Source organism: Rattus norvegicus, chromosome 12 (genome assembly GCF_021556685.1).
Source record: "Rattus norvegicus strain SHRSP/BbbUtx chromosome 12, alternate assembly SHRSP_T2T, whole genome shotgun sequence".
NCBI lineage: Eukaryota > Metazoa > Chordata > Mammalia > Rodentia > Muridae > Rattus > Rattus norvegicus.
In genome coordinates this window covers 26,663,017-26,677,556 of record NC_141545.1, presented here as the reverse complement: position 1 = coordinate 26,677,556, position 14,540 = coordinate 26,663,017, and the positions used below count along the sequence as shown (strand labels likewise).

Sequence of the window (14,540 nt, the reverse complement as noted above, 5' to 3'; positions counted from 1 at the left end):
CAACGCCCTGCTCACAGCCTGCACGTCCCTTCTTTCTGCCCAGTGTATAAAACCCATGCCGTGACCACCCCATGGTACGGTTATACCCACGGGAAGGCTTTCGTCACAGGTACGAGAGAGCAGCCAGAGGCACCTGGAAGAGTTGAGCAGAGAGGGAAAGTAATGGATTGAACCTGGGCAGGAGAGAAGCAGGAGGGGGTGGGGGTGGGGGTGGGGGTGGTGCCAGCAAAAGGGAAGCGTGCATAGCAGAAATAGAGGTTATAAGGGGAGTAAGCAACTCGAGGAGGGAGGCTCCCAAGCTGGAGGAAGTGTAGGGTAGAGGAGGACTTCAGAGGAGAAAAGCCAGAACGCTGCCAGCACTGACTCTGAAATGTGCAACGGGTACTTCGGATGCCGAGGGAACTTCGGTATGCCAGCAGGCACCACACAGCCATCTGTCCTTCCTGCCAGTGATAAGGCTTCTTTTGGTAGAGGGGAACCAGCTTTATGGGTTCCAGAATTTGGAGACGTTTTAGAGTTCGGAGTTAGTTTCCTTTAGACCTGACACTGGGGGCTTCTTGGAAAACCTTCCTGTTGGTGGAACTGTTCAAACCCTTCCACATGGTTGCAACACTTGTGCCAGAGACCGTTTGACTGTGCTGGGCTGGGTATGTATGTGATGCTTATGAAGGCTGGAGAGATTCTCTACCACTGATCCAACACACACACACACACACACACACACATACACACGCACACAGACACACACAGACACACACACATGCACACATACACACACAGACACAGACAGACACACACACTGACACACACAGACACACGCACAGACACACACAGACACACACACACACACATACACACGCACACAGACACACACAGACACACACACACATGCACACATACACACACAGACACAGACAGACACACACACTGACACACACAGACACACGCACACAGACACACACAGACACACACACATGCACACATACACACACACAGACACACAGACACACACGCACACACACGCACACAGACACACACAGACACACACACATGCACACATACACACACACACAGACACACAGACACACACAAAGACACACACAGACACACACACACATGCACACATACACACACAGACACAGACAGACACACACACTGACACACACAGACAGACACACGCACACAGACACACACAAACACACACACATGCACACAGACACACACACAGACACACAGACACACACACATAGACACATACACATAGACACACACACATAGACACACACACATACACACAGACACACAGACACACACAGACACACAGACACACACACAGACACACACACATAGACACACACAGACACACACACATGCACACACACACATACACACACAGACAGACACGCACACACACACACAGACACAGACAGACACACACACTGACACACACAGACAGACACACACACATGCACACATACACACATACACACACAGACACACACACAGACACACACACAGACACACACACAGACACACAGACACGCACACAGACACACACACATAGACACACACACACATAGACACATACACACACACACATAGACACACACACAGACACACACACACACACACACACACACACACACACACACACACTGTCCTCCCATCCCTGCCTCCTGCCTCTTACTGGGGGACTCAGCAGGAGCTGGACAGACAGACTCCAACCCTTAACTTGACAGGACATTTAAATCCCTTTCCCCTTGGCTGTCACCAACTCTGCCCCATGGGTGGTAGTGATCTGAGCAAGGTCCTTAGGCCAGGTCCCTGGAAGGAGCATCGTGATTGACAGTGAGACAGGGGAGGAGTAGCTTTGCCTGTCTGCTTGGGAACCCAGAACTTTTTACTCACCTCCTGCATGCTGGCATTGAGTGACTTTTCCTGGAGGTCTCTGTCTATTCTTTCCAGACAGAAAGGGCAACATGGAGCTGTGTATGCAGTTGGTAGGCTGTTTGCCCAGCAAGCTCTAAGTCCCGGGTTCTATCCCTAGGGCTGCATTAAACCACAAGTCATTGAGCTGTAATCCATGCAGGAGGTCAAGGTCATTCAGGGTCACTCTTGGCTACTTGGTGAGTTTCATGCCAGCCTGAGCTTGGAGAAATGATATCTAAAACAGATGAGCAAACAAACAAACCCCAGAAACAACAGAAAGGAGGCAGCAGGGGATTTGAAGTAAGTAATAAAGACAAAAGAATCATCCCGCCCAAGTCTGGCTTGGCGAGCCAATGGGGATGCTCATAGCAGCCTGGTTGAGGGAGTTACTTCCAGGGGAAGGGGTGAATAGTGTGTGTGTGTGTGTGTGTGTGTGTGTGTGTGTGTGTGTGTGTGTGTGCAGGTCAGAGGTCAACTTTAGATGTCATTCTGAGCTGCTAACCACCTTGTTTTTTGAGACAGGGTCTCTCATTGGCCTGGAAAAACCCCAGAAAAACCTTGTCCTCCTCATCTTCTTCCTCCTTCTTCTATTTTCTTTTTTCTTTTAAAAAAGATTTATTTATTTATTATATATAAGTGTACTGTCACTGTCTTCAGACACACCAGAAGAGGGCATCAGACTCCATTACAGATGGTTGTGAGCCACCATGTGGTTTCTGGGATTTGAACTCAGGACCTCTGGGAGAACAGTCAGTGCTCTTTTTTTTTTTTTTTTTCTTTTTTTTTTTTTCGGAGCTGGGGACCAAACCCAGGGCCTTGTGCTCACTAGGCAAGCGCTCTACTGCTGAGCTAAATCCCCAACCCCCAGTCTGTGCTCTTAACCACTGAGCCATCTCTCCAGCCCTATTCTGTTTCTTCTAGACAGGGTTTCTCTGTGTATCCCTGACTGTCCTGGAACTTGCTCTGTAGACCAGGCTGGCCTCGAACTCACAGACCCGCTGGCCTCTGTCTCCTCAGTGCTGGGAGTAAAGGTGCAAGCCACCACACCAGGCTCATCCCCAGCTGCTTGACACTGGGTGAGTTCTGGGGGAAAACCTCGGCAAGGCAAGCACTTAGCTGAGTGAATTTTCTCCCTAGCCGTCCCCCAACTCTTTTTTAAAAGATTTATTTTGGCAACAAAGAGATAGCTCAGCCATTACAAAATTACGCACTGCTCTCCTTGCGTTTAGTTCCTAACACCCAGGTCAGACAGTTCACAACCATGTCTAACTTTCAGCCTCTGGCCTCCAAGGGCACCGCCATTTACCCTCCTACCACGCACGAACACATGAATAAAATTTTTTAAAAAACCTGCAAAATATTTATGTTTTATTTGAGAGTGTGTGGACTCATGCATGCATGTGTGTGTGCACACATATATGTGCATGGATCCAAGAATAAGCAGGCGTCTGTGGAGGCCAGGAAAGGGCATCATATCCCTTGGAGCTGGAGTTCCAGGTGGTTGTGAGATACCTTACATGGTTATGGGAATTGAACTTAGGTCCTCTGCAAGAGCAGTTAATCGCTCCTAACCGCTGAGCCATGGGGCCAGATTCCCTCTACCCACCCCCTTTCTATGAATGACAGTCGCCGAGGCAGATTGTGTGTAGGCTCAGTGTGTATTGTCCCAGCTCCTCTGATTTCAGGATTGTAAGATTGTTGTGCCTGAAGACAGAGTACAGTATGGTCTAACAACTGGGCACTAGAACTGGCCCCAGACACCACAGTTTTCTCTTGATGCTTACAGCCTGGGGAATTTGACTCAGACAGTGACTACGGGGTTTTAAGCTGGTTCTTGTAAAGGCCATAGGGCCTTCGAAGTATATCTCAGAGCTCTACCTATGGAATTCAAAAACTTTGCCCTAGGCTCCCGGCTACGCCCCAGGTCCTTCCCACTTCCTAGTATTGGTTGGCTCCTGCAAGCTCAGGGAGGGCTAGCTTTGCCTTGCCCCGGTTCACAGTTCACTGTCCACGTGGCTCAATGTGTAGGTGAGGGAAGTGGGGGCAGAGGTGGGGGTGGGCCTGGGCCTCAGGGTCAAAGTCAGAGGATTGAGTTAAGAGGGGGTGTGTGTACTTAGGCTGTGGGTTGCTAGTGTGTGACTCCCCTCTAAAGCATGGAAGTCCCCTCCAGCCCCCTGCATCGGAGTCTTCAAGTGTTTGCTGTGCTTCAGTGGGTCTTTTCCTTCTTGGGACTTGGTGAGTTCCCGAACCCCTGGAACCAGACAGACCTGGCTGTTGGTGCTCTGCTCCCCATGATCCTAATGAGATAGAATAGGAATTTCTGTTCCTAAACGGAGTCTAGGGCTTAAATACGATAGGACTGGGAGGGTGGGCCAGAAGGGAGGAAAGAACTTACGAATCCGGGTTCTTTTTTTAAAAATAATTTTTATTGTGTTTATTTACTTGTGGGGTGGTATTTTCCTGCCACAGCAAATGTGTGGAGAACAGAGAGCTCACTATATGGGACTGGAGGATCGAACCCAGGTCCTCAGGCTTGGCAGCAAGCACCTTTACCTGCTGAGCCATCTTGCCAGCCCTGAACACCCCGGTTCTTAGTGTTGCTCTCTATCTTGTCCTCCAGCCCTGCTGTGCCTGGTGACATTGATTCTAGCCTCCCTAGGCCGAGCTTGGACTCTTGTGGTCCTCTACCTGCTCTGGCTCTATCAAGACAGACACACACCCAGGATGGGGGGTCGCCGGTCTGCCTGGGTCCGCAACTGGGCAGTCTGGAGGTATTTCCGAGACTACTTTCCCATCAAGGTGAGGACCCCAGAAGGAGCGCTGGGTTGACGGATGGGTGGGTGGGGCTTCAAAATAGATGAGTGTGGCCATCCCTCTCCCGTCTCCAAAGCCGTTTCTCACTGGGAAATGGGATACAGTCACAGGCTCTGTTCTCTAGCTCGTTAAAACGGCCGAGTTGGATCCGTCTCAAAACTACCTTTTCGGTTTTCATCCTCACGGGGTCCTGGTTGTTGGGGCGTTCAGCAACTTCTGTACAGAGGCCACAGGCTTCTCCCACCTCTTTCCGGGTCTCAAGCCACATTTACTCATGCTGCCATGTTGGTTCCAAGTGCCTCTCTTCCGAGATTACATTATGACCAGTGGTAAGGAAGCCACTTCTCAAGACCCGGGGCACCGATATCACCGTACCCCTCTTATCCTGGGGTGGGGGTGGGGAGCTCCTGTGTTTACCTCTGCCTTGGTGGTATCCATGCACCCTATCCCTTCGTCCTTCCCACCTAGGTTTAGTCTCTTCTGACAAAGCCAGCACTTCCTATCTCTTGTCCCACCCTGAGGGCGGCCGGGTGGCCGTTCTGGCTGTGGGAGGTCCCCTGGAGGCTTTGGAGGCAAAGCCTGGAACAGTGAGTTTGCGGCTCCGGAATCAGAAAGGATTCGTTAAATTATCACTGGAACACGGGTGAGGAGTGGGCGGGTGGCGGCGGCGGTGGCAGAGGCATATGCACCGGAGCTGCCCTGCATGAGGGGTAGAGGAATGTGAGCCCGTATCTTCAGACTCCCATCAGCCTCGTGCGTGTCTGTTCCTGCTCCCCCAGGGCCTCGCTTGTGCCTGTCTTCTCCTTTGGAGAGAATGACCTCTTCCAGCAGTTTCCCAATCCGCCAGGCTCCTGGGTACGGAGGATGCAGGAGGCACTTCAGAGGATACTGAGTGTGGCCCTGCCTCTCTTCCATGGTCGCCTGGGTCTCCTGATTCCCTTCCGTGTGCCCATCCATACTGTCGGTGAGTCATAGATCTCTTCACCATCTTCCAGCTGAGAGAACTGTTCCCTTAAAGCCCGACATCCTAGCTCTCCGATTCACCAACCTGGCACACATGCCCTTAGCTGGGCTTGAACTCTGTCCAGGCAGATCCCCGGTTAATGGGACATCTTAACAGTCTTCTCCCCTCATGTTCCTTCCACAGTGGGCGCCCCAATTCCAGTGCAGCGAAGCCCGAGGCCCACCCGGGAACAGGTGAACCGGTTGCACGAGTTATATGTAGAGCGTCTCACACAGCTGTTCGAGGAACACAAGATGCGCTATGGGGTCCCTGCTGATCAACACCTTGTATTCATCTAGGCACGTCCATATCGCCATGTCCTGGCCTTCCTGAGAGACTGCAGAGATGTGACTGGGGAGATGATTAAAAGTGGGAGCAGACCGAGTGTTTTGTGTGTGTGTGTGTGTGTGTGTGTGTGTGTGTGTGTGTGTGTGTGTTTGACGTGGGGGAGGGGCGGGGTGTTGGAAGAGATAAGCCACAGGGCAGGCGGCCCCATTGTCCTCAATGATTCTGGTAGCCAGGACCACTCCCAGGAACCTGCAAACAGACAACATTGTAAGCTCTCGCCTGTGTGTCAGGGTCCTCCTGCTCTGCCTGATCTGAACGTTAAAGATCGCTCGCCCACCAGAAGAACATGAAGAAGCAGAGCGGCTCGGTTAAGGGAAAGCGTTGAGATAATGGGCTTTCTGCTGTCGCCCGCAAGCAGAGGGACTCGGAGATCATGCAGCAGAAGTAGCTTTGTGGCTTTGTGTCCAACCCTCTTGCCCTACGCTTGTGTGCCCACCCAGCTCCGAAAAAAAGAACCAAACCAAACCAAACAAAACAAAACAAAACACTGGGAAGGGGTAACCCCCTCATCCCCAGGAGTGGCCCAGAGGGAGAGAGGCTACCTGAGGGGAAGGAAGCACAAAAGGGAATGCCATCGGTGCTCACAGGTCGGAGCTGGGAACCGAACCCAGGGCCTTGCGCTTCCTACCACTGAGCTAAATCCCCAACCCCATTCCCAGTGTTTTTTATTCCTGTGGGGCACACCCCAAAGTATTAAAAGTAGCTTTGTTAAAAAAAAAAAAATCAAAGTCTCAGGTCCTCACCATTGCCTGAGACTGTGGCCAGTGGGCAGTCTAGCCAGCTGCTTCCTTACCTTAATGTCCAATCACCAGGGAGGTGAGCACTGTCCTTTTTTGATAGTCTTTTTTTTTTTTTTTTTTTGGTTCTTTTTTTCGGAGCTGGGGACCGAACCCAGGGCCTTGCGCTTCCTAGGCAAGCGCTCTACCACTGAGCTAAATCCCCAACCCCTTTTGATAGTCTTTCTTTCCCCACTCCAAACTCCTCCAAAGTCCTGCCCAGACTCCTTGACCAAGGAAGTTCAAAGGTCAGTCCAAGAAGAGCCTAGAAAGTTCTGGGTCTCAGAAGTGAACGGCTCCCTGGGAGTTCATGTCCCCAAACCCTCACCCTCTGTTTGCTGGGTCCTGGAGTTCTGGTGACACAATGGGAGCCATTAGGATGGATGTCCTCATGTCCTCTCTTCTCTCTCACTGTAAAAACATCTCAGAAAGCAGTAACTTAAAGTGATAGGGACCTCCTGATGTATGCTCACTTTTCTCTTCGTGGGTAAGACGACAGGAGAGGTATGGGGTGGGGCAGGCATGGGGGCCCAGAGACAAGGGGGCTAAGAAAGGGGGATTAGAAGACATATGGCTGGGGGCTGGGGATTTAGCTCAGTGGTAGAGCGCTTACCTAGGAAGCGCAAGGCCCTGGGTTCGGTCCCCAGCTCCGAAAAAAAGAACCAAAAAAAAAAAAAAAAAGAAGACATATGGCTGACCTATTACCCTTGTGGGTTCCAGGCACCAGAAAAGGGCCAAAGGAGACCACAAGGCTGTTTGGCAGGGGTGGAGGGAAAGGGGACGATTGGACTGACTGACTGCACGACAAAAACCACTGTCTTTCCCTTCCAGCCACGCCCGTTCTTCACCCTTCACTAGAGATGATTCTTCATAGTCTGTGTTTGTGCACACTCGTGAAGTTTTGTTTCTGTTTTTAAGTGTGTATGGGTACAGGCGTGCGTGCTCAAGCGTGTGCGCATGTGCACGTCTGTTGTTCCTAGAGACCTGAGGTTGATCCCAGCACTCCTCCATCTTACTCACCGAAACAGGGTCTCTCAATCGAACCCAGAGCACACCGATATGGCTGTTCTTGCTAGCCAGTTTGCTCTGGGGATTCCTCTCTCCACCTTCTGAGGTCGGAGTTTCAGGAGGCTTCCATGTCCATCTGGCAGTTATATGAATTCATCTGAACTCCGCTCCGTTTGCCTGGCAAACGCGTGACCCCTGAGCCATCTGTCTGAGTCCAGAAGGTGTGGTTTTCTCAGGGATATTTCCATCCCTGCCCCATCTCTCTGGGCACAAGTGGAAGGCACCGAAGGTGGATAAGAAAGTGGAGAATTGTGGGGTTGGGGATTTAGCTCAGTGGTAGAGCACTTGCCTAGCTCCGAAAAGAGAGAGAGAGAGAGAGAGAGAGAGAGAGAGAGAGAGAGAGAGAGAGAGAGAGAGAAAAGAAAGTGGAGAATTTGGAAACACCAAAGAGATTATTTCTCTATAAAGGTAACCAGTTTAAACTCTTGAAAGACAGTCTCCTCTTCTCTGCCACCTACTCACCTTCCTCCATTCTGGAGCCTGCATTGGGTCCCTGAGCTTAGGGATGGGGTGATGTGCAAGAGTGACCTCCTGAACCCTTGGTCCCATCTTAAGACCTTGAACTGTGAACTTTGGTGAGGTAAAGGACACACCGTCTTTTAGCGGTTACCTTGTATTCTTATTTTTTAATTAAAAAAATTTTAAGTCTACATTTTATTCATTTGGTGGTTGGGAGAGGGGTTTGTTTCTTTTCAGGTTAGGTGTTTTGCTTTGTAACAGGGTCTTGTGTAGCCCAGGCTGGCCTTGAACTCACTACGTAGCCAAGAATGACCTGGGCTCTACCTCCTGCCTCTACCTCTTGAGTACAAGTGTGTACCATTACATATGCAGTTAGGGTTAAAAACCAGGGCTGTATGCATGCTGGGCAAACTTCTACCTGAATGAAGTAGATGTGTGTATGTGTGTGTATGTGTGTGTGTGGGGTTGTGTGTGTGTGTGTGTGTATCATTTATATGCATGCATCTATATATGTTATATAACACAACATACATATACATATATACACAATACACATATATACATACACACATATATGTATATAGAACTGGGTTATAGCTCCAGTCCTCCAATCCCTAGTGTCTAAAGTTCAGTAATTCAACTAGCATCTAAAGGATCCATTGGTACTGTGTTATAATGTGTGTTTTTCTTATTGCTTGGCATCCAAGTCCATGTCCTCTGCTACAGGTTCTTATGACTCCTGAGTTGCCTACTGTGTCCAGTGTATTCCCAGCTTGAGTGAGATAGGATCTCTCTCAGTGTAAATGGCGAGCCCCCTTTTCATTGGGACTCAGAACAGCCTCATGCTCGTGTGTGTGTGTGTGTGTGTGTGTGTGTGTGTGTGTGTGTGTTTTAGAGGCCACGAGAAGGCATCAGATCCCCTGTCTAAAGCTACAGGTATCTGAGTCATTTGACATAGGTGCTTCTGGTCCTCTGTAAGATCAGCAAGTTCTCTTAACTTCTGAGCCAACTTTCCAGCCCCCCACCTAGATTATTTTAAATGTCTTTTTATTTTTATGTGCATGTGTGTTTGCCTGCATGATGCATGTGTAAAAATATCTCTAATGGGGTTGGGGATTTGGCTCAGTGGTAGAGCGCTTGCCTAGCAACCGCAAGGCCCTGGGTTCGGTCCCCAGCTCCGAAAAAAAAGAAAAAAAATATCTCTTATTCTTCTGGTAATAGTTGTCTACGAGGCTTCCTGCCTCTGTCTGCTAACCTAGGCCCAGTCCTGGAAGCATCTAGCCTCTGTACAAACTTATCTAGGCCCAGAATGTTTTCAGCCTCTGAGACTTACTACTGAATAACTTGCCCCTTCCTAGCTCTTTCTGATGTCTGCCTGGCTGGTCAACTCAGCTGACCTGGTTCAAAACTCCTCTTCACGCTGACTAATTCATTCTGGCTTCTCTCTCGGCCTCTGACTTTTAGCTTGGCTTCAGACTAACTCTGGCAATCTGTATAATCTTCTGGCTTATTCTCATTCTCTGGCTCCTTCTGTCTTCACCTGTGTCTAGCTTGTTCTCTCTCTCTGCAACGTGTCTCTGTGAAGCTGTCTCCCCTCCTTTCCTCTCTCTGCGCTGCTCTCTTAAGTAGCTTCACTCTCTTCTCTCTTCTTGCGAGAGGTGGGCGTAGCCCAAGCTGTCAAATCTTTCTCTGATTCGTCCCTTTGCCTGCCACTCAATTAGACACCACGTTCAAACCTGGCTGCTTCCTTCTACAAACTAACTTTACCTTCATTGTTTGGGCTTAACGGTGAGTACTTAGCGAGAGTCTGTGTTCCAGTCAGAGGGATTAAAGGTGGGTGCTAAGGGCGAGCCACACCAGAACTAGAAACAGGGCGTTTTCAGTAAATAATACAATCTCCAGGGTCACAATGTGATCAAATATCCTGGAACATGTATGTCCATGTATCATGTGTGTGCAGTGCCCAAAGAGGCCAGAAAAAGGCATTGGATCTCCTGGAACTGAAGTTAAAGACAGTTGTAAGATCTCATGCGGGAGTTGCAAGTTGAATCTAGGACTCTCCAAACCCACGCCATGCCCCTGCATTTTTTTTTTTCTTTTCTTTTTTTCCCCGGAGCTGGGGACCAAACCCAGGGCCTTGCGCTTGCTAGGCAAGCGCTCTACCACTGAGCTAAACTTCCAACCCCGCGCCCTGCATTTTTAAACATAGATTCTGGGAATTAAAATCAAGTCTTCAGAATTCCATATATAAGCACTTCGTTAATTGGGCAGTATCACCAGACCTTCAACCCCATCTCCAGGCAAAGTCAGGTGTGGTGAGAAAGGCCTGCAATCCCAGCACCTTGGGAACTGAGGCAGGAAGAGACACATTTACTAACCCCAGCAAGCCCCTTGCCACCCTTCCCGAGGTCTCCCTCCTGCCTGTGTACTCCACTGGGGAGAATAATATTTACAGATTCAAGTCTTTTGCCTAAATCTCCTGGCAGCATCAGTTCCAAGTTGCCTGCAAGAGACTCATGGGATTTTCCTCCTTGCATCTTCTAGGGCCACAGTCTCTTCTCAGCCAAATCCTGGGGTCTGGTACCTTTTCTTTTTTTTTTTCCTTTTTTTTCGGGGCTGGGGACTGAACCCAGGACCTTGCAGGTCTGGTACCTTTTGCCCTCCGACTACTACTCTAAATCAGTGGGTGTCTTCGGGGAAGAAAGCCACCATCAGTTTCATTTGAGACAAAAGAATTCTCTCATGTACCCACATCCCCCCACCCTGCAGTGGCCACCCCATCTGTGTGCCCAAGTGGATCACTGTCACCAACTCTACATGAAGGCTACATACGAAGCAACTGTTCAAAGACTACGAGGAGACCTATAGTGTTGCTGCTTCTGCCCCCCTTGCCGTCCTCTAGACCTAAGACCCTGAACCTGGGCCTGGAGACGTCCACTGTGCCATGATTCAGTCTTTCATAAATGCTAATTCTGCAGGCAAACATGCCCAGGCATGACCATCCCCATCCCAAAGCACTACAGAGTGGCCACCTTAGTCTGGGTCTTGCTCCTAACCTCGAATCTCTTCCCAGTCTTGGCTGGTTCTTGACCTTGGATAAGTCAGTATTCTCATACGTTTTTATTCACATACATTAATTATACACAATGGTGGATTTCATGGGGCTGCAGAGACAGCTCATCTAAGAGCACTTGTTCTTTCAGAGGACCCAGATTGGATTTCCAGCACCCACATGGAGGCCTTCAACCACCCTTAACTCTAGTTCCAAGAGATCCGTCGCCCTCTTCTGACCCCCACATGCACCAGGCACGCCCACGGTGCGTACACATTCATACAGGCAAGACACTCATTCACACAAAATAAGTAAATAAATGTAAAAGATTACTGGGTCTTACCATGACATTTTTATACACATATACAATACATTTTGACCATACACCCATGGCCCTCTCTTTTCCCTCTCCCTTCCTCGTTCCAACCAGTCTGCCTTCTATTTTCATATCTTTTATTTGTCTGTTTGTTTTTGTTTTGTTTTTGGGAACCCAGTGAGTTTCATTAGAATTGTTTACTGACTAATTCAAGGCACCTCACCAGTGGCTACACTATTGAAAAGAATACCTCGTCCTCCTATAGTGAACATTAAGGTTCTCGTTCAAGGGTTGGGGATTTAGCTCAGTGGTAGAGCGCTTGCCTAGCAAGTGCAAGACTGGGTTTGGTCCCCAGCTCCGAAAAGAAAAAAAAAAAAAAGATTCTCCCTCAACCCTCATTTTCAAGGCAGGGTCTCATTACATAGTACCTCTAGCTGGCCTGGAGCTCACTATGTAGACAAGCTAGCCGGCCTCTAGCCGGCCTCAAACTAGAGTTCCACCTGCCTCCAGGCTCCTCAACTCCCCACCGAGCTGCTGTAATCCTTGCTTCTTCTCTAAACAAGGTCAGAGGCTTAGCTAAGCTGGCAGGCTCCCGAAGCCTTTTAATCCCAGCACATGGGAGGCAGAGGCAGGCAGATCTCTGTGAGTTCAAAGCCAGCTTGGTCCTCAGAATGAGTTCCAGGACAGCCAGGGCTACACAGTGAAACCCTGTCTCGAAAACCCAGACCAAACCAACAAATAAGAACTGGTGGGCTCCAGAACAGAGCTGAGGAGGGACCCTGTGTGGAAGGGTAGCTTTGAAGGGTGAACAGGATCTAAGAACAGGAGAAGCGAGGATGGATGCTTTAACACTGTGAGCAAAAAACTAAACTTGGGGTCTGCCCTCCCTGGTGTGAACTTGGGGTCTGCCCTCCCTGGTGTGCATGTCCACTTGGGAGGTTGAGGCAGAAGATCATGGATCCAACAGTGAGATTGCAGATGGAGACAGGAGACTCCATGAAAATTCATAGGTCACCTATCCTGGTATTTGCAATGGTGAATGAGAGATTTCCCTCTCAGACAAGGGGGCGGGGCAGTCTGTGTGCGCCACATTCTCCTACATGTCACTGGTGCACAAAGACTTTCAGTCTTTGTCCTTATCAAAACAGGAGAAAATACATGCCCGGGTAAATCTGGCCAAGAACCAAGAGTTTCGGGGAGCTTGTAGACCCCAAGCGTGAACCTACTATATTACATTCCCGAAGGGACATACTGTCAAACTGCCCTCTCAGATTGTATCTGCAAACATATAGATGAGTGTGGCTCCCAGCCAGACCTTATCAGAAAAGCTCCTTTGTGTGCTGGACAATGGCTAACACAGAAACGGAACTAATCGAAGTGTAGAGAACAAGCCCTCAGTCTACAGGTGCCATCTAAGAAGAGGGGGACAGAAAGATTCTAAGAGTCACAGGTCCAGTGGTTGGGGATTTAGCTCAGTGGTAGAGCGCTTGCCTAGCAACCACAAGGCCCTGGGTTCGGTCCCCAGCTCCGAAAAAAAGAAAAAAAAAAAAAAAGAGTCACAGGTCCAGGCAGACTAGAGTGAAGCAGTGTCTTCTGGACTTGACAGGATGCTGCTGCACTCAGGAGCTCACTCCAGTGGGGCTGTCATAGTTGAAGGGAGAAGCGGTTTCTTTAAGAACATCGACCCTGGGGGTTGGGGATTTAGCTCAGTGGTAGAGCGCTTGCCTAGCAAGCGCAAGGCCCTGGGTTCGGTCCCCAGCTCTGAAAAAAAGAAAAGAAAAAAAAAGAAAAAAGAAAAAAGAAAAAAGAAAAAAGAACGTCGACCCTGGTAGGTGAACTTACTTCAGTGGATGGGTCCACAGCAATTAGTATGGGGATCCCACACATAGGAATTGAGAGAGAGAGAGAGAGAGAGAGAGAGAGAGAGAGAGAGAGAGAGAGAACAGGAAGTTCAGAGAATGAGGGGTACATTATGGATGGAGGCCAGGTAAAATATAATTGAATCTCTTTGTATGCATGGTAAGATTTCCCCCAAAATTAATAAAAACATTATATTAAAAGAAGATATAAGGGCTTAAACTAGAGATGGAAACAGAATTAGAGTTGGAGGGAGTTCACGGCCATTCCCTTCCTCTCTCCTCCCTTCCCATCCCTCCCTGACCTCTCCCCTCCCCTCCTCGTCCTCTCTCCTCCTCTCTCCTTCCCTCCTTCCCATCCCTCCCCTCCCTCCCCTCCCTTTCTCTCTCCTCCTTTCCCCTCTCTTCCCTCCACTTCTCTTCCCTTCCTTTTCCAGAGCCCAATATCTCAGAGTTCAAGGCTGTTGTGGGTCTCCCCCTCAACAAATAGAGAACAGGATCCCCCATCCTTGCAGTCTGGAAGACTAACAAAGAAATGTACTTGAACTCAGCTTCTTGGCTCTTCTCAGGGACCATTTCTCTCCCTGCCATCCTCGGAGTGGCCACCAGAGGGTGATCTCTTTTCAAAAGGCAATTCTTTTTTTTTTTTTTTTTTTTTGGTTCTTTTTTTTTGGAGCTGGGGACCGAACCCAGGGCCTTGCGCTTCCTAGGCAAGCGCTCTACCACTGAGCTAAATCCCCAACCCCTCAAAAGGCAATTCTGTCTGTTCCTTTCCAGTTTAAAACCTCCCGACTCACCAGGGGAGGGTTCATTCCCGGCTTCCAGAGTTCTGGGATCAAAGGCGCTCACCACCACACCCAGCCCTGTGTGTTTGGATTGTTCGGTTTCTACTTTTAAGACAGGCTCTCGGGGAAGCCCT

At 49.4% G+C, this 14,540-nt stretch overlaps 1 protein-coding gene and 1 pseudogene across 1 annotated transcript; both read left to right on the top strand.

The window, feature by feature from the left end:
- The first annotated feature begins 3,951 nt into the window (after positions 1-3,951).
- Positions 3,952-6,128, top strand: Mogat3 (monoacylglycerol O-acyltransferase 3). The gene is made up of 6 exons (XM_087579734.1): positions 3,952-4,164; positions 4,550-4,728; positions 4,868-5,072; positions 5,212-5,386; positions 5,523-5,707; positions 5,891-6,128. The coding sequence occupies exons 1-6, from the start codon at positions 4,083-4,085 to the stop codon at positions 6,043-6,045; spliced, it is 981 nt and encodes a 326-aa protein (XP_087435860.1). The 5' UTR covers positions 3,952-4,082; the 3' UTR covers positions 6,046-6,128.
- A 191-nt stretch (positions 6,129-6,319) lies between these two features.
- LOC148002280 (small EDRK-rich factor 2 pseudogene) lies at positions 6,320-13,597 on the top strand (annotated as a pseudogene).
- The last annotated feature ends 943 nt before the right edge of the window (positions 13,598-14,540 follow it).